The sequence below is a fragment of the Lepidothrix coronata genome, unplaced genomic scaffold (genome assembly GCF_001604755.1).
Source record: "Lepidothrix coronata isolate B3197 unplaced genomic scaffold, Lepidothrix_coronata-1.0 Scaffold152, whole genome shotgun sequence".
Taxonomy (NCBI): Eukaryota; Metazoa; Chordata; class Aves; order Passeriformes; family Pipridae; genus Lepidothrix; species Lepidothrix coronata.
In genome coordinates, this window is record NW_016690332.1 from 1979404 (window position 1) to 2006332 (window position 26929).

At 45.1% G+C, this 26929-nt stretch overlaps 2 protein-coding genes across 5 annotated transcripts in view; one reads left to right on the forward strand and one right to left on the reverse strand.

The window, feature by feature from the left end:
- The first annotated feature begins 2699 nt into the window (after window positions 1-2699).
- PSMG4 (proteasome assembly chaperone 4) lies at window positions 2700-9539 on the forward strand. The gene is made up of 3 exons (XM_017828756.1): window positions 2700-2966; window positions 3093-3168; window positions 9223-9539. The coding sequence occupies exons 1-3, from the start codon at window positions 2784-2786 to the stop codon at window positions 9342-9344; spliced, it is 381 nt and encodes a 126-aa protein (XP_017684245.1). The 5' UTR covers window positions 2700-2783; the 3' UTR covers window positions 9345-9539.
- Window positions 5545-26929, reverse strand: part of SLC22A23 (solute carrier family 22 member 23) — a 115492-nt gene continuing 94107 nt past the window's right edge. The window contains exons 8-12 of one of the 4 annotated variants that reach the window (XR_001877004.1): window positions 25207-25439; window positions 22532-22564; window positions 20667-20790; window positions 7803-7968; window positions 5545-7662 (exon numbers count right to left, since the gene is read on the reverse strand). Coding sequence is in view for 3 of the 4 variants with exons in the window: in XM_017828753.1 (XP_017684242.1) it covers window positions 14683-15040; window positions 20667-20790; window positions 22532-22564; window positions 25207-25439 (748 nt within the window). In the remaining variant the exon portion in view is untranslated. Of the gene's footprint in view, window positions 7969-10668; window positions 15041-20666; window positions 20791-22531; window positions 22565-25206; window positions 25440-26929 lie in introns of those variants that run through there. The other 3 variants (XM_017828755.1, XM_017828753.1, XM_017828754.1) reach the window with 3 other exon arrangements.

Consider the following 26929-nt stretch of genomic DNA (forward strand, 5'->3'; position numbering starts at 1 on the left):
TCTGGTTCTGCACAGCTCCACTCACTCTTCACACCTGCATTGCAAATAAAAATGCTTAAACAGCATTTTATTTGCCTGATGTTTTTCCTCTTTTGAGCTTAAACAAGAATTTAGCATGATTTATGGAGAGCAGCTGCATTTCACAGAAAAGCATTAAATACATAGAACTGCTTATGTGCAGAGGAGCCCTGTGACTTACTTTTAGAGGTCTGCAGGGCTTACAATACAGAAGGAAGTTATAATCACTTTGGAGAAGACTCCTGATGAGAAGAGGAACAGACCACAGTGTGATGAAATAGGGGCAGCTCCCCATAGGGAAAAGCAAGACTGTAGACAGCTTTGGAAGAAAAATAAGAGATTTGTGTTTGATGTGGAAAGACAAGGGAAGAAAATAGACTGCTCTTACTCCAGTCTAGCAGACAACTTAAACATAGGTTTAGCACACAAGGAGGCCAAAAATTCTGCTTGGTGGGCTGAAACTTTGCTAGAACAGATCCTCCACTAGGACTTCACTGCAGAAGCCACCTCTGTCCCTGAATAGCAGAGAAACTGACCCTGAACACTTAAAGAAGGGTTTCCCTACTTAAACAAATCTGTCTGCAAAGCTGTGCTACACTTTACCTTTCACCTCCCTTAGAGTCGATGGAAAACAGTCAAGAGATGTTGCTTCTCACTCAAAAGACAGACCTAAAGCAGCTCAGGTGAACTATGCCCTAATATTTCCTCTTCTCTCCCCTGATCAAGTGAGCCTGGGGCAAATCTCCTCCACCACCTGCAAGTGTCTAATCACAGGAATCTCACCACCACCACTACCACCACCACCTGGGTGGCTCCCAGCAGGCATTTTATCCAGTGCCTAGATTTTTATTCCTGCAATGTTCCTGGTCTGTGATAGTTTTTGCTGTTTTAGCTGGCAGTCCCACCCACCCAGTAAGTGCAGAGTGAACCTGCAGCTGCAACAAGCAGAGAGAGGGAAGTGTTTGGTGTATGCAGCCAGCACTCGATCCCTTCCAAAGTGGCTTTTGTCACATATTTGCCTGCCTGATTTCACAGTTGGCACAGGTGAAGTGTCAGTTTGCAACAGGGTACTAGGACAGAGAGAGATTGATTTTTGAGCCCCAACACAAGCCTCAACTCTTGCACTACCTCACCTTGTAAAAGGCCAACCCAGGCCAAGGCAAAGAGTTGGGACTGGCAGTGGGGTAGGAGCATGGGGGAGAGGTAGGTAACAGCACAAGCCTGATACTGCCTCAGCAGTGAAGCTGGGGACAGACATTGCAGGAGTCTGACACCATACATCCCATAACACATTTTGTGAGCAGCAAGTGACAAATGTAGGGCAGGGGAGGTGGCCTGCAGCCCCCCCTCTCTCCAAGCTGATCCTGTGCCATGGGATGTTGGGGTATGGCAGCTGAGCTGGGCTTAGCTGCCTCCTGGGATTTAGTGTCGATGTGGCAGCATGGGCAGATATTAGCAGGGACGAGGATTTTGTCTTTTGGCAGATGCCAGAAGAACTAGAGCGGCTCAAGGAAGAAAAGTGATGAGCAGTTCCTTTCCCTCCCCCCCATTTCTTCAACGGGAAAATGAAGTCTTAGCACTTGAAAATGGAAATTTTGATTTCTAGACGCATGTAAGAAATTGGAGGCAGAGGAAATGATGATTAAAAAGCCAGTCTGTATCATTAACGTGCATGTTCTTTATGCAGAGATGATCTGTGCCCGTGGCATTAAGATACACGTTTCCCATTGTAGAGGGCCCATGACCATCAGGGAGTCAACAACATTCTTATCAGCAACAGACGGTACAGTTTAGAGAAAATCCTTTCCAGTAATGACCGACTTAGCCGTAGTCCAGCTGAAAGCGCGGTAAGCACAAAATTCACACCCAGAGCAAGGCTTTCCATTATTCATGGTTCCATATTCTCTGGAGCTCCGCAAACCCGACTGGTTTGTTTTGTAATCTCCCACAACCCTGAAAATCTCCAGAGCTGAATGAAGCCAAGGTCGCCGTGACCTTCCTCCTCCCCTTCCCAGAGGCTACACAGCACCACGCCATCCCCTTTCCTTTAGTCTGAAACCCCGGGGCTCCACTCGGGTGACTATCCGGAGCCGCTGGACCCCGGTTGCCACCAGGCACGCCTCCTCATACAGGGGTTCACCTGCCATCTAGTGGGGTTTCCCCATCCCTGCGGCTGCCTCCGCCTGCATCCCGATCCCGGGCGGACAGGGGGCACCGCTCGGGGAGGTGTGAGCTCCGGGTAAGCAGCGTACGGAGGGGGGTGTGTGGGGGTGCGTGTGGGTGTGTGGGTGTGTGTGTATGCACCGGGGGTGTGCAGCGGAAGGAGGTTGTGTCTTTCGGTGGGGGGTGTGGTGGTACACGGAGGGGTGTGCACCGACCGGGGGGAGGGCACACTTCAAGGGGTGGGGGGCGCGGTGGAGGCGCGTTCCCGGAGGCTGTACCCGGCGGTGCGTGTGTACCCGGGGGTTTGTGCACGGACGGAAGGGCGGCCCGGGGAGGGGCCGTGCACGGAGCGGGGTGCGGGCACCGATCCGTGCGCGCGTGCGGCTGTTCCCTGTGGGAGGGGAAGCGGCATCCCGCCGGGTGCCGGCCGGGGCGGGCGGCTGCGCGGTGCCGGGGGCGGCCCCTCCGGGCGGGGCGGGCACAGCGGAGCGGAGAGGAGCAGAGCGGAGCGCCGCCTCCCCGGGGCGGGCCGGGCCGAGCCGAGCCAGGGCGCTCGCTCGGGCCTTGCGTGCTCAGGCCTGGCCGCGCCGGGAGAAGGGCCCATGGAGGCGGGGAGCGGCAGCGGAGCGGCGGCGGGGGGCGGCATCGCCCTGCACGACTTCAGCGGGCAGCTGGGAGAGCAGCGGGTGCACTTCCACGCCATGCGGCTGCGGGACTCGCTCTTCCTCTGGGTGGGCGCCGCGCCCGCCCTCGCCAGCCTGGCCGTGGCCATGTGCAGCCCCCGTGTGAGTGTCGCCGCCAGGGTCCCGGCTGCTCCCCCCCGGAGCCCTGCGGCCGTGGGGGGTGGCCCCGGCGCTCCCGACCCGCGCTGCCGGGACTAAGTCGTGCCCTCTGCTCTGCTCCGCTTGCAGGACAGCATCCCGGTGGCCGCCTCGCTCCTCGGGGACCCTTCCGACACCGCCTCCTCCTGCCTGGCGCAGCGCTTGGGTAGGTGCGGGGGCGGGGGCTGCGCGCCCCAGGCGGGGCGGGCGGAGGGGCCGCCTCCCGCTGGGAACACGTGGGTCGGGCCCGGGCGGGGCCGAATCTGGTGGCCCTGGGCCACCAGCCAGGGCTGGGTGGGCGCAGAGGGATGCGGTGGGTGCTGCCCCTGTCGCAGAGCCTCTACCGCTGCAGGTTGCGGCAGTTTCCATCCAGTCCACAGATTCACTTTTTTATTTTTATCATCCCTGTACGAGTCTGCGGCACCTGAGTCAGCGGCCTTGGGCACACTGTGCGCTGTCAAAAGCGAATTATTTAATATCCTTACCCTGGCTTTGGGTGCGAGGCAGGGGCAGGGTTTCCAGTGACCTCTTCACTATAAACTCTGTTTAAGGCTTGGAGAATTGGGATTGTTCACCCTGGAAAAGAGAAGACTTCAGGGTGACCTAACTGCAGCCTTCCAGTGCCTGAAGGGAACTTACAGGAAAATGGGGCAAGACTATGTACAAGAGCATATAGTGACAGGACACAGAGGAATGGGTTCAAATTGAAAGAGAGTAGGTTTAGACTAGGTATTAGGAAAAATTCTTTACTGTGAGAGTGGTGAGGCACTGGAACAGGGAAGTTGTGGGTGGCCTATCCGTGCAAGTGTTCTAGGCCAGGTTGGATGGGGCTCTGAGCAACCTGGTCTAGTGAAAGATGTCCCTGCCCATGGCAAGGCGCTTGGAACTAGATGATCTTCATGGTCCCCTTCCAACCCAAATAATTTGATGATGATGATAAACCCATGACACTGGTGTGCTGTGGGTGAGGTGGCCATCATACAAGGCACATGCACTTTCCCTGAAGATAAAGCCAAACCGTATCCGATCTTGCACCTTTTAGCCCCCACATGCTGAGAAGTTCTGGCCTGGGAAGTCCAGGGTCATCTCACAGGTGCCCATGCTTAATCTGACTGATCCTAATGAGCACTGCTCAGGATGTCTCCTTTTCCATCATGTTTCCAATGCCTGAGTCTTAGTGATAACTTTCAAACTCCTGTTACTGTACTAAAAAATATAAAAATACATGGCCTTATGCATCCTAGCTCCTTCACAGCTCTGACAGCTGCATCCTGGTGGTTACTCATTGCCTACCAGTAGCTGATGCAGCTCCAGCTGGTGAACTGCTGATGTACTTGTTACCAGGTTTTAAAAGCAACATGCTGAGCTGCACAACCTTACCTTATTTCTAATGTTTCAGTTGGAAAGGCCACAGAATTATTAATGATTTGTGTGCTGATTTCCATTTCAGGTAGTGTTTCCAGAGTTTGTATCATCAGGCACTTCCATGAGTCTCCACCTTCTTCTCCTCTATGGCCACTAATGCACATATAAAAAAAGATTGCTCACAAGATCTTTGAAAAACCGTACTAGTGTGTTTTCTTCTTTCCAATACCTTCTCTTTTAATAAATACTGTTTTAGTCTACCCTGCTGGCACCATTTTCTCTACGCACTGGGTTCAATCAATTCTACTTCAAGTAATAATTTTATGGGGTATGGTATAACATGATTTATTTCTATGTAATTAGTGCCTTATCCTTAAGAAGTCAGTTAGTAAAAATGTAGTCAGAGAAGATTTACTTTGGATAAAGTGTAATAGTTTATTCTACTTTCCATTTGATCTCTTTGTCACTAATGCTCCAGCAGGTGCTGGAGCAGGTCCAGAGAAGAGCAACAAGGCTGGTGAAGGGACTTGAACACAAGGCCTATGAGGAGAGGCTGAGAGAGCTGGGGTTGTTTAGCCTGGAAAAGAGGAGGCTCAGGGGAAACATCATCAATCTCTACAACTACCTGAAAGGAGGTTGTAGCCACATGAGGGTTGGTCTCTTCTCCCAGGCAGCTATCAGTAAGACAAGAGGGCATGGTCTTAAGCTCTGCCAGGGGAGGTTTAGGTTGGATATTAGGAAGAAATTCTTTACAGAGAGGGTAATCAGGGATTGGAATGGGCTGCCCAGGGAGTGGTGGATTCTCTGTCCCTGGAGGTTTTTAAGATGAGACTGGATGTGGCACTGAGTGCCATGGTCTAGTAACCATGGCAGTAGTGGATCAAGGGTTGGACTTGATGATCTTGGAGGTCTTTTCTAACCCGGCTTATTCTGTGATTCTGTGAATTTCTTCTGATCTTGCTCTAAATTTCTGTGTAGCATTGGAGCCCAGCTGACAGTTCTAAGTTGTCTCTGTGATTCCCACTCTCTCCTGTCTTTTTTTTTGTATGTGTGGTTGCTCTCTTCACTCTTAAAAGATTTATTACAGATTTCACAGCTAAAGTTTGTAATAACTTGCCATTTCTTACATTAGTTCTTTCAGTGTTCTAGGACAGAGGCTGAGTAACCTGATTTTTTGCCCAGTGAGTAGTTTCTGTTTTGCTGCCTTTTTTCCCTTATTTTTTTAACCTTTTTTTTTTTTTTTTCCCTAAGGTGCTTTTATTATTTCGATTGCTAATTTCCCATACTTTGTTACTGAGAACCGATACTTTTGCTTGGTACTGGGCTATAGGTTACTATTTATCCTTGGAGTGTAAGGCACCTTCCTATTTTCTTTTTTTTGTGTGCCTTAAGTGTCTTTTGTTATTTCATCTTAAACTTCCTGTACCAGCTGTGGCCCAGCTAGGCTTTTGATCAATGTTCCTCTCTATCTATGCCATTTATCTGTTGGGTTGCAGATTTCCTTACAGATACTGTTCTTGCTTGTGTGATCCTGCTTAAGGTATGCTGTATTGAGGAAGGCCTGTAGACCTTTTTCATCCTTGGTTCGAAGGGGAAAGTCAATAATACACTTCTTGCTTTGAATAATCATATGTTTCCTTTTTTACCTGAGTGTCACTGGCTTCTGAAAAAAGAAATACATCTTTCTGAAGTCCTACATCTCAGTATTTTGGCTGGCTTTTGTCAGTCCAGCAATTTAAGTGAACTCATGGGCATTTAGTCCAAAACTATTATTTATTCTCCTGAAACCAGTGGATCAACAAGCATCCCTGCTGTATCTTTGTTTCACGAAGTGCTTGGTAAGAAAATTTGTTTTTCACCTCGGCTAAAAATAGCAAGCTTTGCTGTCACTGGTGTTGTTTTTATCTGGGAGATTAAACCCTTGTTTCTTCCACAAATTCTGTAATAACAGAGATGATATTCACGGTCAAGTCTGACTTGTAGCTGTACTTCCAAGGTAGTTTTTTAACCATCCTGCCATGTGGTAATCTTCAGGTAGGCAGTATCCCTCTCCTCCTAACCCTACCCCCCGCCCCCCATGCTTGTCACCATTTTTTCTATGTAGTTTCCATTCTGGTCTTCTTCACAGGCTCTCAGTGAAGCAGCATTCAATGCTATTTGCACATAACTATTTTCATTTCTTATACTTGCCAGTTGCATTCCATCATCTACTGCGTGTTCCTGCAATGTCAGGTTTCCTTCCCTGGAGCAGGAGTTTCAGTGCAGCTATGCATCAGTGTACACATTCTCCTTTTTGTTTTCTTTATAGCCTGGTAGGGGTCCTAGCCACAACAGCTGCATTTGGTGTATTGGCTCTATCTTCTTCCTTATTTCTGATTTTTGTTTTAAAATTTTCTATTGCTAAAGACACACATGCCTCATTCCTATTTCTCTTTCTACATATTTTTATCTGTATCTGCTTCTATGAGGTGCAGGGACTGTTTCTCACCATCCTGCCCAATTGCTTTGGCACCAGATGTGTCTCACTAGTCAAGAAACCCAAATCCTAAAAGATTGTTTCCTGTAGGTTAGTGGTGGCCAATTCTTAAGGACGACTTGTCCATTGGTGCCTCCCTTACCTGCATACCCTGAAATCACAGTGCTTTGGGCTGAAGTGGCTACTGATTAGTGCCATATCTTCATCTTCCCTCTGTAGGGACTGGCAGGCTCTTGGTGAAGATCACCTCAACTCTCTGAGTATTCATCATCCAGGCATAGTTCCCTTCCATCACCTCTTTTCCAGCACAGTCTACAAACTTATGGCCAACACTTGTCCTGTCTGTTCTGCTCCCACTGAGCTTCTCTTCAAGCTTAGATTTGGGCCTTTGCCCTGTACATGGGGTTGTAGGAGTGGGTCTATGCTGCCACAGTTTCTCCTGGCACTCAGTGTGTCCCAGACAATGGCTGCTGAGGAATTTTTTCCTTCCCTTTGAAGAGCTGGTGCAACAGGGGTTATTAACCAGGGTGCATGGGAAGCAGACCTACTGGAGGGCTTTTTAGGTAAGCCTTGTCCTTTACAGTTTTTGGCTTTACTCTGAGGTTGCAGATGGGCTTCCATGGAGCCATAAGATCTTTCCTCTTCTATCCTTCCCACGAGAGTACACGTGTCCAACCTAATCCACACGAAGCAGGGACAGAAAAGGTCCTGCTGCCCCTCAGAGCCAGTGGTAGGAGCAGAGGTCCTTGGCAGAGGTGACCCTAAGGGATTCACAGTGTTCCCAGGATCTGGAACAGCATCCCAGAGACGCTATTGGACCTTAGGCAAACATAATTAAGAAGTTGAGTTTTGACACTGCAGTGTACTATATCGTTTTGTTAGGTAGGATAATGGTATTAATTAGTTCAGAATTAGCATTGCATTCATTTAGGTCATGATGATGAAGCACTAGCACTTACAGAACATGCTGCTTTATACCACAGAAATCTAGTGCCAGGTGGTAATTTTTGCAATCAGAGCAACACACTGCATTATATCAGCATTTTGTAGTGCCAAGTCTTAAAAGGCAAACTAGTCCTTGCATTTCAGAAGCAGCTCTACTTTCTGAGACAGGAAGCTGGTAACCTGTTAGAATAGAAAAATAATAATAAATTGATTTGCATAATGAAAATGCCTCAAAGGAATTGTTTAACTACATTTTATACACACACATATATATCTATCTTTTCTGTAGTTAACTTTCCTATTTAGAAAGGATCAAGATATTAGGAGTCCTGGTGTTTCCATTTTCAAGTTTAAAAAATTCAGATTATGTTTTTGAATATTCAGGCAGAACAGTCTGATTTGTCTCTAGGATCATCAGCTCCCAGCTCATTCCCTGAAAAGAATATCTCATGACCCAAATACTGGTTTTTGTCTTCTATTTTACACAACTAATTTAAATTTAGTGCCTGTTTTTCCCGTATGGTGCTTAAACTTTCACAAAGTTTAGCTTTAGTAATATAAGAACAGAGTCAAAAATTTGCTATATTACTGTGGTAAAATCTAAGTAGGAGTCCATTTTTTTTATAAAACACTTCTTGGTGTTCTCTCTTCTATTTTGATAACTAAGTCTTCCTGCCCCAGTGGATAGTTTTGCTTTTTTTTTTTTTTTTTTTTTTTTTTTTTTTTTTTTTGTTGTTGTTGTTGTTAATTAGCTCTTTCATGGAAAGCAGCTCTTAATTTTGTAGCACTTCTCTCCAAGTACTTGTCATTACAGTAGCCTGGAACTTCGTGTTTGGCTGCATGACACTCAACTGAGGCTGTTCAGTCTCTTGGAGTGATCATGGACACTGTATGAACAAAGGCTAAAGGAAACAAAATTATTGACAGCAGGCTTAGACATACTATTTGGGGCCTTTTAAGGGGTTCATAATAAAACAGAACTTGGTTAATTGGGGCTCAGTCACTTTTTTGTGCACTTTCCCTCAATGTTTTACACAGCATAGACTTACCAACTCACAAACTTTATTTCAGTGCTGACTCCAGTACAGTCTGTAATTTCACTTAAAATAGTATTATTTAAGAAGTGTCCAGAAAATCCACTAAAAGCACTGCAAGGCTTTCCAGTGACTAATGGCTTTTTGCACCAGGCCAAAAACTAGTTGAAAGTCACCAGTTTTATACTGCTTACATCAGTGCTGTGCAAAATTATGCCCAACACGCCAGTGGTCAGGTAATTGTACTGCTGTTCCTTAATAACTGCAGCCAGCACAGCAGGAGTGGAGAACATCATCTTAGAAATCTGCACGATATGGCTTTTTAAGAGGCTTTCTTGAATACTATCATCACTTCTATATAAGAACAAAATATGGCTGACTACTCTGTTTTGTATTTTAGCCAGCAAGACCAAAAAACAGATATTTGTCAGCTACAATCTTCAAAACACAGACAGCAATTTCACCTTACTCATAGAAAACAGGATCAAAGAAGAAATGACAGCTTTTCCAGAGAAGTTCTGACTTTGCATCATTGTAAAATAAGATGAATTGTTTCAGAAAAACTGATGGAAATTTTCACACTGACATTAAATTAGTATATTTGTTTTGTATTATTTTGATTGCATTTGTGGTTGTTATTAAATATAGATGGACATAGATACAACTGGACCTGGAATTTATTTTTTTGCAAATAAAATTTGAATTTGAAATTTCAAAGCAAAATTTTTTTTGCTACCCTGCTAAGTAGGATAGCAAATGGATGCTACAATTGATGAACATCATTGTAAAAATGCATGCAGTGTCTGGCTTCCATGCAGTACTGGGATCTGCTGGGTAATCAGTTCCAAATTATATCTGTACAGTTAATCTACTGTGTACTAGCACTGAACACAGCATAGCAGCTTTTAGTGTTCAAATAAAGAAACCCCACATTTTTTATTGTAAAGCTGTGACATGAGTGTTACTTTTCTCCTTTTAGCCCCTTTTGGTTGTAGTACTAGTGCTAAATAGTGGATTTCCTTCTGTCCCTTGGGCATTAAGAACACTAGAAGGGTTTCACAAAGTGTTATCTGTACATCCCTGAGGACTACGTAGAAGGAAAAAGCAGAGCTTGAATTCTAGAGCAATAGATAAATGTGTCAGGCTGCTAGAAGAGCATACCATGTGTAAATTCAGCATATACATTAGAAAAATCAGAGCAGTCCACTACCATGACCACCACTGCAAAGTATACTGCTGCTGTTTTGTTTAATGAGAGGGCAGCTAGGAGTTAACGATCCAGGTTATTTTTTTTTTCCATTGCAAGTTGAGCCCTGACTCAAACATAAGCTTTTGATACAAACAAAATTTACTAGTGCTGCTTCTAGACAACTGTCTTAACCCCCTGCAGAAAACTGATGAATTTACCTTGCTGTGGTGCCATAATCAGCAATTAAAAACTGTAACCAAGAGGTCACTGATGTAGGAGGCACAACTGCTACTGAGTCTCTTGTCCAAAAGGGTTTGAACAGCCAGTGGCTTCAACATGTATTTGATGTGGGTGCAGAAAGCTCCTCCTCACCTGGTGGGAACAGCTGTCAGTCTTTGGCGGCAGTTCAGGATCAGAATCGCAAAAAGCAACTGTTGGAGGGTATTTTTAATTTACACCACTCAGGAAACAGTCAGCCACTCTTCTGTAATGGACTATGTTGATAATTAGTTGTAAATCAGTTTGCTGGTTTAATTAGTCTGATTTACAAACAGCTCATTCTGTTTGTAAAGGAGGGTAGGACTGTTTGCTGAGGCATCAGCTGCTGCTGGGTGTTTCAGAAGTCACTGTGAGGGAGCCAGACCAAGGAGAGCAAACTGATGGGACAATGTCATTTTATTCTGTACATTTACATACAAAGTTCTTCTCAGTAGGTACAACAGATGTAACATCATGCAGACATTTAGCTTGTAAGACTGTTTTCAGTACTTGATTTAAGCTTGTGCTATGAGGAAGCACCACCAGACTATTCATGGTCAGAACATACAGTAACACGATTCTTTAAAACTTCATTAGAAACTGAAATGGGGAGGGAGATCTCACCCACTAGACAAAACACACCGTACTCCTTTCCTGAAACATTTTACACAATACATTTAAAATGAGGTTTGTAATTTTTTTTCTTACAAAATAAAATAATTTAAAAAAAGTTACAGTGAGGGAGATCATCCCCCCACTTAATAGTGTTGTCTTATGTGCCAGCTACAGGCGCAACTTGACTTGACATTCACAGAGTTCAGTTAATGGCACTTCTGCTTCCAATTTGGTGACCAATAAAGTGTTTGGCTCCAGGAAGTGGCAACAGTTAAGTAAAATACTTCCATTAAAAAGAACAACAACAAAAAAAGCCTGCTCAATGAAACCAAAAAGTAAATCACACAACCCCCTTTCAGAGTGGCCACAGAACACTTGCAAACAGGCGACTGTTGTTATCCATTTGCAGTGTGTCTGGCAACAAAAGCAGTACTGAAACCTTAAAAGGGGACAAACCCCCCAAGATCAAGCATAATGTCACTTCACATTTTTGTTTAAACTTACAAAGATGGAAGAAAGCCCTTAAATGGTAAACCCAAAGAAAAATCTACTGATGGGCTTAGAGGTTACTGAAGGTTCACAGAAAAAGGCCAAAATGGAGAAGACAGCTTGGACTGCTTCCCCTGTTGTGGTGGCCAGAAAGAGCCGCCTGAGAAAAGCCTGTCTTGGTGATGGCTGGAGGGGGGATGCAGCCAAGGAGCCAATGGAGCAGCTGGCTGGGACCCCAGCAAAGAGCCCTGTCCTGCTGCAGGACTAGGAAAGGCAGGGCAAGCATTCCATGCTTCCTTTCTGCCCTGCTGCATCACCCGGTACCCGACTCCTCCACAAAAGATATGTTTAGTGAAAGCCTTCCAACTCTGTGAGCATGTGTGGAAGAAAATAATCATCGCAGAAGTGTTCATGTTTTCAGGAAAAGGAGCAAAACTGGAGCTGCCATGGCAGGAAATTAGTTTTTGTTTTATTGTTGTGACAGAGGCAGAGGGCCAGACCAACTAGAGAAGCTAGGTCTCCCTTTGTTGCAGAAGATCAGTACCGACTACCTGGTTTCAAGCAAAAAACCAAAAAACCAGCAAATCAAATCAATTTCATAAGATTTTTTTTTAATAAATTGCTGCACATTCCTGTCACCTAGTTTTTTTACTATATAAATGTTGCTATGTTTAAACAATTATTCTTTTCCCTGTGCCTGTCTGTCCCTGGAGAGCAACCACCAGAATAGGAAACGATAAAGTGCTGTGGACAACAGCGCTGAGCACACCAGGACTGCTGACAGTGCTGGAAGCAGCCAGTTTTGTAAGGCTTGTGGATGGTCTACAAAAGCTGTACCACAGCTTGAGCATACAGGCACACAAGACCACAAACGAAGGAGCTGCTGGCTCCATGGCATGATGGATGGCAGCTGCTTTCCGCCTCTGTGCTCACACCTTCTCCGCATTCAAGCCCTTTTTCTCTTCCCTTAAGATTCGTTTTGCTTCTTCAATTTTTTGTTGTGAACCCATTTTTTCCTCCCTGATCATAGGTGGCTTGCAATAAGCATCTCGCATCAAAGGCAAAAGGTATTGCACAAATTTGGCACGTGAATACTGCATGAGTGGGGAAGGGCTGGGTTCCTGGGTGAACACAGACTGCAAAGGTCTCGGCACAGAACAAAAAGAAGCAGCCATACTCAAGTCTGACAATAAAACTTGAGTATAAGGAAGATTGGGCTCTTGCTGTCACAGCAAGTCTAGCAAAGGTGAAAAAAAACCCCAAGTAGTAGTGTACCTTTGGGCAAAACTACCATCAACTGGTCCAGTGTTTCTTACCAGGCTCAAGAAGAACCCAAATGTCCACATCCTCTGTAAAAATTAGCAGCTTTAGGACAACATTGTTATTCTGAACACAACCACCTCTGTCGCTTCTGCAGGTCTGCCTGTCCCCTTGCATTTGTCGGTGTCTGAGGCTGTGCTGCTTACTGCATTGCCCACTGGGAAGCACATATCTCTGATTTATTGGGGACTTTAAGAGGACATTGGCAGCCTAATGGAGGATGGAAATTGTTAGGTACAGTAGTTAATCGACAATATATACAGCAAAGGAGGAAGGGGAAGGGAAGGGAGAGGAGGAAAGTGCAAATGAGCACTTTCCATGCATATGAACGCAAGATGTACATCAAACAAAGTGGCAATCATACAGACACTCAATACAACATTGACATCCTGCTGCTCTGTTTGAACGTCTGCACTACCAAGCAATCACAAATGGATGGCCTGAGTGAGAAAGGAGAAGAGGGAGGGAGAGTGGGGAGGTTAACTACAATGCAAGAAAGCTGTTTACAGAGTCCTTGCACTGAACTAGGTCCTCACGATATTCTCTTGTGTGAGAACCAAAAGCCGATGGCCAAAGGAAATAGTTCATTTGGGGGCTGGAGAAGTCAAGTGGCCACCATCAAAGTGCCATCTGCACAGTAAGAGGTAAACTGGATGTTCACTTTGTGTAGTACTGATCTAATTTAAGTAAACTTTTTTCATGATCTAAAATCTTATAAGAGCAGTTGGGGAAGGAGGAAATCTGGGTGAGTTCACTGTATATTCTTGGGTCAGAACCTGAAAACATCTCTAAGGGCCCAAGACAGCTCAGTAAGACATTATTCACAGCCTATCAATTAATTCATTTCCAACAGTCATTTAAGCAGTTTGTCCACTTAAATTGAAAACCCAAACCCTGGTTCTAAAAACAGGTAACACAATGCCAGGACGCTCATTTCCCAGGAGCAGAAATCCTAGCTGTGCTGCCTTTTGGAATAAAAGTATAGATGGTAGCCCATGCTCCTTACTGTTTATCCCTGCTGGTTCATGCTCTTCTCCTGGAGAAGTCAGAAATCCTGGGCCTCCTGATAATTAAAGCCATTCTCAGCAAAACTAATTTTTGCATCATTAGTCAAATTATTTGCATCATCTATGTTACTACTAAAGACCACTGGGAACCACCTAAAATAGACTAATATACTCTTAAAATGCAGCAAACTGATTCACATTGAAAAATCAGCTTGTTTGGGTAGGATTTTCTTCAATGCATTTGGTGAAAAAAAAAAAAGGACTAATTTAGAAAGTAACTTTTAAGTGCACATGGGCTATAAAGACAAACATAAGCTGCCTAAAACGCAGTCAGAGTTTGAGTCACAACAGGTTTTGCTTTGTTTTTGTCTTCCTTTTTTTTTTTGTGTATACAAACACAGCAGGCAACTTGGGCACTTGGACTTTCTAGACAGGCAGAAGAATGTTGCACAAGTCTAAATTTAAGTCAATTCAACTTTGTGGTTGATCCCTCTTTCCTTTAAAGAAACACGAAAACAAAACAGAAAACAACACTCCCCTCCCCCCATGGTTTCTTTCTTGGAATGGCTGCACCTCTTATAATAAGATGGCTTCATTTTTGTGATCTATGAAAGGAAAAGGAAATAAAGTGCTTCTTGAGAATAAATCAAAATAAATATACATATTTAATGGCAGGAAAAAAGAGTTCTGAACGGCTACTGCCAGCCAGGTCTTTTTTCAAATGAGTCTTTTCCCCCAAAACTTTTTCAAGAGCAATCTGCACAACAGTTGAAGATGCCAAAATTTGCTTTAGTAGCAGAGTTGAATTCCTCCAAGTTAGTGTCTGCTCCATCACTGGTTTGTAAAATCTGTGCAAAACACCTTTGCCCAAAGTGCTACTCCTCCCGCACAACAGCATAAAATAAAATACAAAAGAAAGAGAAGAAATAGAAGGGAAAAATAAAATAATAAAAAAAAAGAAATGGAAAAAAAATCCACCCAGTTACATTGACTTCATCCCGTTGGCAGTGGTGTTCTCCGGGATCCCGTCACTCACAGCTGCTGAGTCATGGAGGCCAGAGTAATCCTTGAGTTCAGAGTTTGTCAGGAGCAGGGGCTGCTCCCCCTTCTTGTGCGGCAGGAGGGGCTGCCGGGTGTAATGTTCCCCATCTGGGATGTTCTCGGGCAGGTTCTGGTTCTTGCTCTCTGGCAGCAGCAGGATGCAGATGATGCAGATGAGAGTGCAGCAGGCGAAGATGACATGGTGGAGGAAGTAGCCTTTCTGGTTGTGGAGCTCCATGATGGGGGCGGTCAGGCGGCCGAAACCCGCACTGGCCAGGACCAGCCCCAATCCGCCTCCCCTGCAAACATAGGCAGAGATGAGAGCCTAGCCCCACTGGCACTGGGGTGGGGAGCCCACAGACCTGACAGGTCCTCCAGACTAACCCTCTGTCTGGCATGCACCCAGGGCATCCGAAGTCTTGAAGGCAAACCTGGTTTGTTCCGAGCTTTCACACCGCACAGTCACTCCAGCAGGGAGTTGCTTTGCTGTTGTAGATAATTGCTGCTTATTTGCCTCAGTGTGGGGAAATAAGTATCATTTCACAGCCATTTTACTGCCCCCATATAAGAAGAGGAGGAGCTTTATCATCTGAGTGTGTAGACAGCCCTCTAAAGTATTCTCAACTCCAAGTATTCCCACATTTAGTCAGGGAAAACCACATTTTGCTTAGCATGCCAGCCTTCTCTCCACTTAGACAAGGCACACCAAGAAGCAGTAGGTGCAGAAGTCAATTTTGGCTGCCTCTAAGGTACCTGGCATCATTCAGCAGTGGAGGCAGGAGATTAGACTTAACAAGCCACTGCCTCGATCCTTTATACCAAACACTGAGTGCTGAAATATTTTCTACACAAAAATATGTTGTGGCTGGAACTTTTCAACACACTGATGTTGTAATAAAATACATAATTTTCAGAAAAAAAGTGTGAAAATAGACTCATCTTCCTCCAGTTACAAGCACAGAAGCTGCTTGTGCAAGCCCAATTCAGTGTTCTCTCCTGATGCAAGCAACCTCTCTTGCAATTCCTCATCTTGCTCATCAGCATCTCTCTCCAGGCCCTAGTGTGGACAGAACTGGCACATCTTATGTTGAGGCACAGCTCATGCTCCTGGGTCTGTCTCTGTTGGATGACCCCACACAAAAGCAGCACTGCAGGTGTTTCTGTGGGGCAGGCCATTCCCTCCTCCTGCTGTGGCACAACTGAGGTCTCCTCCAGCCAGCAGAGTGTTACCCTTAAGTGACTCATTCTAACAAAATCTGTGAGACTGGCAGCTTGTCCTTCACTTTCCAAAGACCCTGCCGCCTGCAGAGGGAGGTTTCCCTGTGAGCTTCATCATTGGCACCCTGTTTCCTTAAGAAGCCTGTGCGGGCAGTATGTTTCCTGCAGTTCCTCTGGGATGTGCTATCTACTCCCAAACCCTCTGGAGATCAGAGAGGCTCAGATGCTTCAGTTTCTGGCCCAATGCAGAGCTGTAATTATTAACAATAACTGGCCCTTATAGCAGATGACTGCAAAAGGCAAATGGACTGCTTTATGTCAAATACTTGGGAAAAAAATCAGTTTCATTGACTTAACCATAGTAGAAATCACAGTACCATAAACCTACAAATGCCAAATTCACTCGGCCAGCCACCGTGTTAAAGCTAATCTTCACTTTCCAAAATCCACTGCTGCTTACTTGACAGCTGAAGGGCAGCAAGCATAGGTTTCAAAAGACACCCTTGGGACATCGACTGGGTCAAAAATTCATGCATGTATGTTCCAGTTCTCCAGACTCAGCAGAGCATCTTTCACAGACAACAGCAACTTCCCCAAATACTGCAAAAGCCCTTATTAAAAACTTGCCAGCTTTCCAGTGGCAATTTAGAAACCCAGCTGAATGTGACTATTGTGCAACTGGCCTCCCTGCAACTTCATTTATACACTCACATGAGTAACCGACACAACCAGTTCCAAATGCATGGCAAATCTCACTCCAAGCTGGTTCTCAGGATACAAAAGCCCAGCTCATTTACATCAGTGTTTGCTACAGCTGAATTGTATCTCAGCCCCCCTGAGAAGGACCTGAGGTGAGTTTTAAAAGCTGCTGTAGAGGGACATCAAGCAAACTGAAAGAAAATGGAAAAAGGCAACAACAAAGACAGCTCTGTCATTTATGGGTCAAATGGCTTCAGATTTGGGGTGGGAGAAAAATGTTTTTCCATGTGATGTCATTAATTACAGCAGGCTTTACTTTATCCAGTGCCATCAAAACCTGGCAGAAGGCGGCTTGAAAGTACATTTTGGTACGTGTCTTAGAAGGGGTTTCTTTAAGGTTTGACTACATTGCAAGCATGAAAATGTGAAGAAAAAAAAAAAAAGAGAAAACTGAAAATACTGTCAGGAATTTTTTGTTCTTTCTGTGCACATCAGGAAAACAGCTACAAGACAAGAGAGGCAGCGCCCTCATATTTCATACTGTTTTTGCAGGTGACATGGGCAGCAGGTGGAAAGCAAAAACATTTTGAGTGTTTTGGGACATTACTCCTCCTCAGCTTGAGGTCTTCCATGGCAGGGGCCAGCTACTGTACTTCAAACACTCTCAAAGTGGAGCCTGCAGAGGGAGTGTGAGGGCTCCTGGTATCCATGGTGAGCCCCAGCTTCCCCCCTCACACCTCAGCCTGCCAGTGGCTACTGTGGGGGGCTTTCCCATGGCACAGCTCCATGGATGATCGACCAGAACCGTTTCTTCAACCTCTGCTCAGCCACTGGCAGAAGGGAGGGATGGTTTGTACATAAACCTCAGCATGAAGGGCAAATTGCAAAGGGACCTTGGTCCAAAATTTTGTCCTCAGAAAGGTCCTGCTTGTTCATGGAGGGGGGAAGTTCCTTGCTTGTTACTGCAGTATTTTTTCAGGGAGCAGCAAAACATCCTCACTGACACTCTAAGGAAAGGGCTTTGCCCTTCCCAGCATTCCTCAGGAGAGCAGAGAAATATTAATCCTGTCTTCAGATGGCCATTTGTCTGCATTGAGCAAATGGGTCAACACATGTCACGGCTCAGAGTACAAGAGCCAGAGAGCTGCCCAGGCTAAAGAAGACTTTGGGAGAGCATCTGCTCCAGCCTCCTGCACAAAGCAAGGTCAACTCTGAAATCGGACCAGGTTTTCTGGGCTTTGCTGAGTCAGCTTGGCCACTTCTTGAAGTCAGTCCCTGAAAACCTCCACAGTTTTTCCCTGCCCATACATAAGTGACTTTCTGTGCGCTCAGTCCTACGCCAGAGCTTCAGTAATACATCAGGATGCCCTTGGCCTCATTGAGTAAGGCCACACCTTCAAGAAGCCAGGCCTGGTTCAGGTGCCAGTAAACAGCCCAGCACCCCACTGTGTTGAGGAATACGCTCAGTGCAGGTAGCTGGGTGTGTGAGCTGCAGATTGAGCTCTAGGGGGCAGGATCCCAAGGCAAGAGGCCGTGCAGTGGCGTGGACCCTTTGTGAAAGTGTGACTGCTGAGTGATTCCTGAATGGTCAGACAGGAAGGTTTCTTTAACTGGAAATTTGATTTCAGGCAACTATTGATGGGTAAAACTCCTGATTCAGCCATCACTGCCCACTCTTCATTTCTTTAGCAAAGTGAATACAAAAGCAGGACACTGACAGAAAGAAACAGATCTCTCTTCAACTTCATAGTAACTGAGCATGTGGAGGATGAGAAGAGGGGACACTGTTTTCCTCAGCCTATTTCTATTTAGTAGCTGTGCAGACTGCATTGGTGTCGAGATTATTAGACGGATTATCAGTGCCACTTAGTGCTTTAATTCAGCATCTGGCTGGAACTCCACACTGTAGCCCCTGGTACAAAGAAGGGCAGCTCCTGGTGAAGCCCTCCTGCCTACTGCCAGGAGACCAGGATGCAGTGCAAGGGTATGAAGGACCCCTCCGTGCCACATGACAGCATGAAACCTTCATATTGCTGGAGCAGGTGGCACCTCTTGGTGATGAATATGGCTGTTTTCCTCCTCTACTACTGTAACTGTTCATGTCAACACCACAGCAGCAGATATGGATGGGCACTACGAGTTTGCTATTATGCCACCACTACCTCAGGTAATGACAGTGCTGTTTTCCACCCTCAGGAGTGGGGGATTACAGGTAAAGAATTTGATTAGGGAAATCCTTGAGACAACCCAGTGTTCTCTTTGCCTCCCTTTTCCTTAAGGTTCCTTGAGATTCATCCAAAAGCATATTAGTATCATAGAACGGTTTGGATTGGAAGGAACCTTAAAGATCATCTAGTTCCAACCCCTAAAGGGCATCCAAGGCAGTATTTTGGAGAGCAGGTTATGAGGGAGCAGCGAGATACCACCAAAATCCAAGACAGAAGGCAGCTTAATCACACCTCTGCCCGAGACAGGTTTATGCACCATCCTGAGCTACATCTCCTAATTACAGCTGCGAGTGGATCTTATTGCGGTGGTAAGACCGCAAAGCGCTGCAGTGTCATCATCCCTATAAATAAACAGGGACCCTGAGGCATATCCAGCTATTGTCACTCGTCTGGTGTTACTCAGCAGAGTTGAGGGACGCAGAATATCAGCTCCCAGCCAGGACTTTTTCCCCTTCCCTGGAGCAACATAAGTAACTTAAGGAAAAAAATCTTGCTAAGTTCACACTGCACATCTGACCCTGCTTGGCAGATTCTCTTCTGTCTGACATAGTCAATTCCTTATCTATGTTTCTTTCAAACAGAGACAAGGAGAAAATTAAAGAGGTATAAAACCACCAAATTGACTGACACGCACATAAATAAATAGCTGTTAGTGTTTTGGGTTGCTGTATAATCTCACTGCTCACACTGCCTTTCCCTGTGGAAATAATGTTATCTGTAAAATACATTCACAAATTGAGATAGCTTGGAAGAAAAGGCCATGGATCAAGGAGACTCTAGCTACTCAGCTAACAGTTCTGCAGTAACACTTTTGCAAAGTGCAAAAGGCATGTAATTTGGAGGGGGAAAAAAAAAAGAGTATGCTCTTTCCTCCACTTTCTCTCCCTCCCACACATATGACCTACATTCCTGGGAAATTCAATGGAGTCAGGGAGGACTCCTGAACTGCTGTGGCATTGCTAAAAGCATATCCAACACAAAAGCACAACCTTTGTGAAAGATAATAGGAAATATATAAAATGGTACAAACCCCTGACTATGCAAAGATATGTTATGGGAAATTCTCCAACAAAGATCATCTGTCTGATTTCTACTATTTCCCAGGATGAAAGCGCTCCTCTTTAGAAAAACTTTGAGTCTCTGCTAAGATAGATCTGTGTGCGAAGAGAAAGGTGACTTTACCTTCAGTAAAGGCAGACCACTAACAGGGGTGCTGCTGTAGGAGAGGAAGGCTTGCAGAGCATCTTTACACACCAAAAGCATTTAACGCCATATACTTCAACACCTGCCTTCCATGGAAGCACCCCTACAGCCGGCCTGGTTAACCTGTTCTATGGGGACAGGGGATTGCTGGCACCTATGTCCTCCTCTGCACACTCATGGAATTTCTCCTTTAATATCACACTGTAAACTCACCTGGTCACTGCTTATATAAATCCTGCAGAGTAAGTGAAGCAATGACAACATTCAACCACACAATCTGGTTCAGCTGAGTATTTAAGACCCTAACACACTGCAATTCATGTGCTGTCTTGCCCGCTGAACATCACCACGATGGGACACAAGGTGGAGCCACGGGAAACAAAGCCTCTCTGTACACAGACACACATTTACCCAGGCAGACTGACTGCAGTGACCCTAAAGAGCAGCTCCAAAATTGCTGAGGTCTCCAATTACATGGCATTTCCCCTCCCATACAATATGTTAAGTTACACAGGCCCTTACAGTTAAATGAGGATAATTCTGTTCCCATCTTTTGAGCTCAGGGCCAATGTCTTACCTGATTACCGTGGGTGTGATTTCAGCACAGAAGAACACGCTGAGGCTTCCAACAGCATGCGAAGAAAACATACCCACGATGGAAAATGCAACAGAGAATTTGTCTTTGACGCTGTCACTCATACCTGACAAGACAAGAGTGTTCATAAAAAGTAAGAATGAGGCCAAACTTCCAAGGAAAAAAACCAAGAGGTTTATGTTACTCATCTCCCTAGACAAGAATATGAGTTATTTTGTAATACTAATTTAAAACTGGTATTTATAGCATCCATTCCCCAAGCACCCGAGACATGAACATACATGAAAAAAATCATAATGTCATGCCAAAAATGGCAGCAATCTCCAAATTTTTTATGCTTGGCCACAACAAAAAAGGTAAAACCCAAGAAAAAATACATCTTTGGGCAGTCTTTTAGGCACCAGCTGCTTCCCTCCCATTGCAGGGCAAGAGGGGAAAGAAATAAAAGTGCTCCCAATCTCTGTGCTAAGCCCCTGCATTTGATCAGTCTGCAAACTCTGTCATAACTCCCAGCTTTACAGCCTTGCCCAACAACTCTGGATGAGAACAGCTGATGCCAAGGACAGTAAAGCACTCCTTGAAGTCAAGGCTGTTTGTGCAATCATTTCATGGCTGGATGGCAGCAAGGCTTCCGGGGTGAACAGTGTCTATCAAGCACAGGGAGAAACCCCAGTAAATTTAAAATAAGCTAAAGGAAACTGTCTTCTGGTCACGATGATAGTACATCTCACCCTTGATCCCTGCTCACTACCTTCTGTGGGCAGGGGCAGGATATCTGATCCAGAGTTGTACAAGCTCGTGGGGTCTGTCCTGACCAGAGAGGAGGTCATGTCACTTGCAGAGACTATTGCACCATACAAGGGGAACACACTGTGCCTGAAAGGAGTGCTGGGGAAAGGACTGGAGCTTTGCAGCCAACGCTCTCCCACCTTTCTACAGCCAAATCCCAAGACCTGCCTGAAGAAAGAACTGTTCATCAACATGTAATCCCAAGCAAGTGCAGTCTCTGGGTTGGATCCAATGAAAATTAACAGCTGGTTTTGCTCTTGCTGAATATATCAGCTGTCAGGAGAGCAAAAGGTGTTTGGGAGCTCTTCGGTTACATCTTCCAAAACATGTTCCAGCCTGCTCAGGGCTAAGCCCTTTCTGCAGTGCACCCCAAGTTTGGGAGAGAGAGCAAATACTGCCAGCAGATAAGGTTGTGAGCATAGCACCTTGCAAAATATGGGTCTCTGAGGCTCCCTGGCCACTCTTGCATAGTAGGTGAGGCTACACCACTTATCCCTCAGGGAGTCATAACTGCTCAGCAGAACAGACCTAGGCAGAAAAGCTAGGCAAGGACAGGTCTGTTAAATCTAATACAGAAGGGTAAATTTTGTTCCCCTGTAGCCTGTCATTGCATTGCTATTACAGTACTTCAGCCTGGTATAAGGTGCCTGGGAAAGTATTTTTGAAGGTGTTTAAGTCCCCTTATGAGAAGTGACTTTGTTGTCTCAGATCTTTCTGAAAAAAAAAGAACTAGAATTCCTGAACTGGGAATGTTGCTTCTCAGAAGGAGATTTTCTGAGAAAGTCTTACCGTGTATCTGAAAATAAACCTCTGCACCCTCTCTTGACATGCAGAGGCAAGACAGACTATGTGGAAGGGATGCTACACCAAGAGACTGCATATAAATGAGCAGACCTGCCTATGAGTGGGGTCTCAAGGCACTGTGTGGAAGTGGGCTTTCCCCCTGCAACCCTCTGTGGCAGTAGCTCTGCTCTGGGTGCTTTGGCTCAGGCCTTTCGGATCTACCTGCTCCTGGGGGAGTGTTTCCAGCATAATGCAGATTTGTCTGTAAACCATACCTGAGTCTGGAAGTTGACTGTATTTTCCAATCACTGGATCCAAGACCACGGAAGTCAGAGTAAGATAAAAATAAGAGAGAAAAGGAGAAAAAACAAGAACGTACTGTTTTTACATCTATATTTATCCAAAGGAAAAGAAAAAAAATGGTAAATCCCACATGTCACCCTATCCCCTCCCACAATTCTTTCCCATGCCACAACTGGCACATCTTTCCCTGGCCACCAGATAGGACATGCTGTTTCCAGGCACATTTCAGCTGGAGGACAGCATGCTAATGAGACAGTGATAACAAACCAGCAGTAAAGCATATTTAAGAGCCCCAGAATTACCACTGGGATTAACACAAAGGCCTCTTTGTGTTCTCCCCCTCTTAATGAAGGAGGAGAAGAAAAAATGCCCTCCTGCTGCAGCCCCGAAGGAATGGCCAACAGAAGCTTTAGAGATTAAAAAGTCTGGGCATCAGAACCGTCAGGCTGGTGGGAGACTTATTCTTCACCAAAACCCCGAGGGGATGGTCCATGTGTCACCCTAGCCACCAACTGCCACCTATCCTAACCACACAGGAACACACAGCAGTACTGGGTAGCAAGGGGAAGGGCAGCAGCACAAGCTGGCCATAGCGCAGCTGGTCATCTCCCTCTGGGCTTCTGAGGCTTCCCAGGTGACACCCCAGAGTTCAGAGGAAGGGCCAAGCATGCCAAGCCCCAAGGTCTGCTGCAGGTTTGTGGCTGGTGAAGAATATTCCTCTCTCTCACCGTTCTCAAATTCTAATTTCATTTGCCAATTACACCCAAATTATGCTAAGCTAAAACACGCAGGATGCTGTGGCAGCAGGGTCACTGCTTCTCTCCAAACACTGTCTAGCTCTTCTAAGGAAAAAGGGGGTATGATCTAGAGTGGGGGGACTTGAGCTGCTCTTAATTTCAAGGTTGCCTTTCCTTCCTCTTCTCACAAATAAGGGGGTGAGGGTAAAGTGGGGAAGGCTGATGGGTGCACCGTGCTGAGAGTACCAACATAGCACAACACACCTAGAGCCCGTGCCTGCTCCTAGTTTTAGCAATTTTGCTCACAAAACCATCACTATGAAAAAAGTTGTCATGATTCCTACAGGGTGTTCCTCCCCACTTCCCTCACTAATTTTTTTTGTTGAAAAACTGCAACCAGATTTTCATGGCTCTAGAGCAGATTAACAGCTTTGACATACTTTCTCTCAACTAAGCAACTGCATATTTATTACCTCAACAGCCTCAAACAAACATCTGACATACTTAAAAAAAAAATGAAATGGGATGAATTTAGTGTAGAGAGATCCTGATGGACACCACCAGAAGAACTTGGAGTTTTGGGAGATTGCAGACATGCACAGTGTGAACCTGCATGTGAGCAGTCACAGTCCATCAACAGACTGGTGATGAGGTAGGGCCAGGGGACTTCTCCCACTTTCAGCTGGGATTGCTGCACATGGTAAATATCTGCTCAAGGGGAATGTAAACATCTGTGCCAAGCTGGGAGCAAACACATGTGATGCTGGAGTTCCATCCATGTCATGAAAGAGGTACCCTGTTTCCCTCCTACACTCCCACAAATAGTGTGTTTGCTAAAGGTTAGCTTAGTAAATGCCTTCAGGAAACACAGTCTGTAAATATGGACAATTCTTGTTAGCTTGGAGCTGCCTTCAGTATGCGGGAATGTGAAAACTTTCCATCCTCAATGCAAAAAGCTCTAATTAAAGCCCTCAATTATTTCTAAACTTAGAAATGAAAAACAGCAATAACCAGTGTTCTGGTGTTTGTCTCACAAACAGTTTGTCCAAAGCATGTCTCAACCCTCTTCCCCCTTCCTTGGGGTGGGGTTTCATGGGACAGGGGTCTAATGTTTGGCGGCTGTGAGAGTGACAAAGCACCTTCTCTCTGCTTCGGCACCTCTCTGATTCATCAAGTTCAACCTTCTCAACTAACAATAAATGAAGACAAGAAAATAAAATCAAAAAGGAAAGGGAATATTTCTATAGCAGTTTTAATAGCTGAACCAGCTCAAAAGGGCCAGACAAAGGTTACTGCCTGCAAAGGAAGAGGTGAGACACTTGCTTTTGAGAGGAACAACCCATCTGAAAAGCTGTGTCACCTCTCAGAATTATGTGTATACATTCACATGAACTATACATACACACTGTGTTAAAATTAGGGTCTTTCAGCAGCATAATTTCCATGCTACCTGTATATTACTTACTCATAGAAAGATGCTCAGAATAGGCAGAGGACATATATCTACCGGTCTAACTTCTGTTTGGTTTAGCAGCTATTTAAGAAGTAGACTCAACTGGGAAGTTTTCCCTTCCCAATCCCTACCCAGCTCTTTCCCCAGAGGCTTATTTCACTAGGATAAAATAAAAAACGTTTTTTATTTCCTTTTTTTGCTTTTAAGTGACAACTCTAATGAAGCATCAATGCCCAATGAGCTTCACCAGGGGAATCATCCAGAACACAATGCCTTTTGTTCATGAACCTAAGACAACAGGTGTTTGGGGAAACCTTCAAACAAATTCAGCTTCTTAAACTATGCAGATGTATGACATGACAAATCTGGGAAAGGCAAAGGAAATGCTAATATTTCCGGGTCCCTTATTTGCATGTCAAACTTGTGTGGTCCTGGAAAGCTCTCATCTCCAACTTACAGTTGAGAAGGCCCAGCTGCAGAAGTGATGCCAGAGCTGTAAGTATCATGAAAAGCAGGAGTCCTCCTCTCCTTCCCAGAAACCCGACCACTGGGCACATGGCCAGGCAGGATGCCAGCGCGATCCCAGCCATGGTGTAGTAGTCCGCATAGAAGTTGTGGGTAATCGCCATCTTCGCTTCATGCCCCATCATGCTTTTTGCAAAACAGTGGTGTATGCCATACCCAGTCAGCCTAGTGGAAACAGGATAGGGCAAGAGGAGATCATTGCTGACAAGGCAGATGTGCACTGCAACATAATTCAGCATAGGAACACATTAATGCAGAAAAAATTTCTTCTGCTGCAGGAATAAAATACCTCAAGCAAAAAAACTTACCTCAGACTTCTAGGTTCTACTATAAAAATAAGCAATGATCAAAAGAATAACCTCTATTCAACCAAACTCTTGCTGGCTTTATACATATAGCTGCTGCTCACAGTACGATCGGGGTACAAGCAACTTTACAAGGATTCCTAGTGCGTGATTGGTTTTCCCGTTGTATTCGAGAACTCCTGTACCCCAAGAAGGACATCTCGCTGTTCCCAGTGCACCTGCTGACAACCACAGAGCCAGCATTGCTGTGATGAAGCAGCCTGTGTGCTTGGACAGCAAAGCACCGTGCAATACAGATGTGTCTTCAAGGAAGACCCACTGGCCTGTGGCATTTGGTCATACTAAATATAACCATTACATCCCACTTCCTAAGTTAGCCTGTTAAAACTGAAAACCCCTGAGAAAGGAGTATTTGAAGTCCTATGTGCTGCAATGATTATTACAATTCTGAAACAATAAGCTCTAATCCAATCTACACATTTACATCACCCTTCATAGTAATGTGTCTCCCCTTTTAAAAGAAAGTTTCTTTGTGATGCCAGTGATTAACATCTTGCCACCTCATTTCACTCCTCTCTCTTTCTCCTGTCCTACCCTGCCCCTCCAAAAAAAAAAAGAAAAGAAAAAAAAAAACAAAACAGCTGGAGATATACAGATGAGAAGCCCCAGCATCACCGTTGATATGGTGCAAAATTGCAGCAGAGGCGCTATGGGAAAGGTCAATGCTCTCAACTGCACCCGTCACAGCTCAAATACCTCTGCCAGGAAGAGCCTCTTTCTTGTCCCTGGCACTTAGACAAGACAAACCTCATGTCATAAATTAATTGTGCCTGACAGAGTGGCAGGCACAGATCCAGGTCTCAAAAAAAAAAAAAAAATGAATGACAGGTACATTACACTATTACATTTCTATCCTCCTGGAGGTCAGGAATTTGAAGCTCTGGCAATGTAAATTGGGTATCAAAATAAGCATAGAAACAGTTGGGGGAATTGGCAGTTACCGAGTGCATGACAGCCAAGGGCCTGAGGAATTCCTCTTGCAAACTTGTTAATCAATGCTTTAGTACAAAACCCCACTCTCAATACCAAACACTTTCACCCCGGTAAAAACCTAGTACAAGTGCTTGCTGTTACACAAAAATGACATTTGCTTTGGATAGCTAGATTATAACTGAATCCTCCCATAAGAGCAATATTAATCAGCCAAACAATAGTAATAAAAGGGCAGAGTTAACCAGCATTTCTTCTTTCTCTTCTATGCATGCCAACACAGCTGCAGAAGTTGTTATTTAGGCCATGATCTATAAACTAAATTACTGTATCGTTTGGACTTTGCTTTCCAGCCTGCTT

Bases quoted from the DNA above. Each gene is read 5' to 3' on its own strand.
- PSMG4 (XM_017828756.1), top strand. From the start codon at position 2,784: ATGGAGGCGGGGAGCGGCAGCGGAGCGGCGGCGGGGGGCGGCATCGCC. The intron at 2,967-3,092 runs GTGAGTGTCGCC...CTCCGCTTGCAG, and splicing joins TGGCCATGTGCAGCCCCCGT to GACAGCATCCCGGTGGCCGC. The intron at 3,169-9,222 runs GTAGGTGCGGGG...TTTGTATTTTAG, and splicing joins CTGCCTGGCGCAGCGCTTGG to CCAGCAAGACCAAAAAACAG.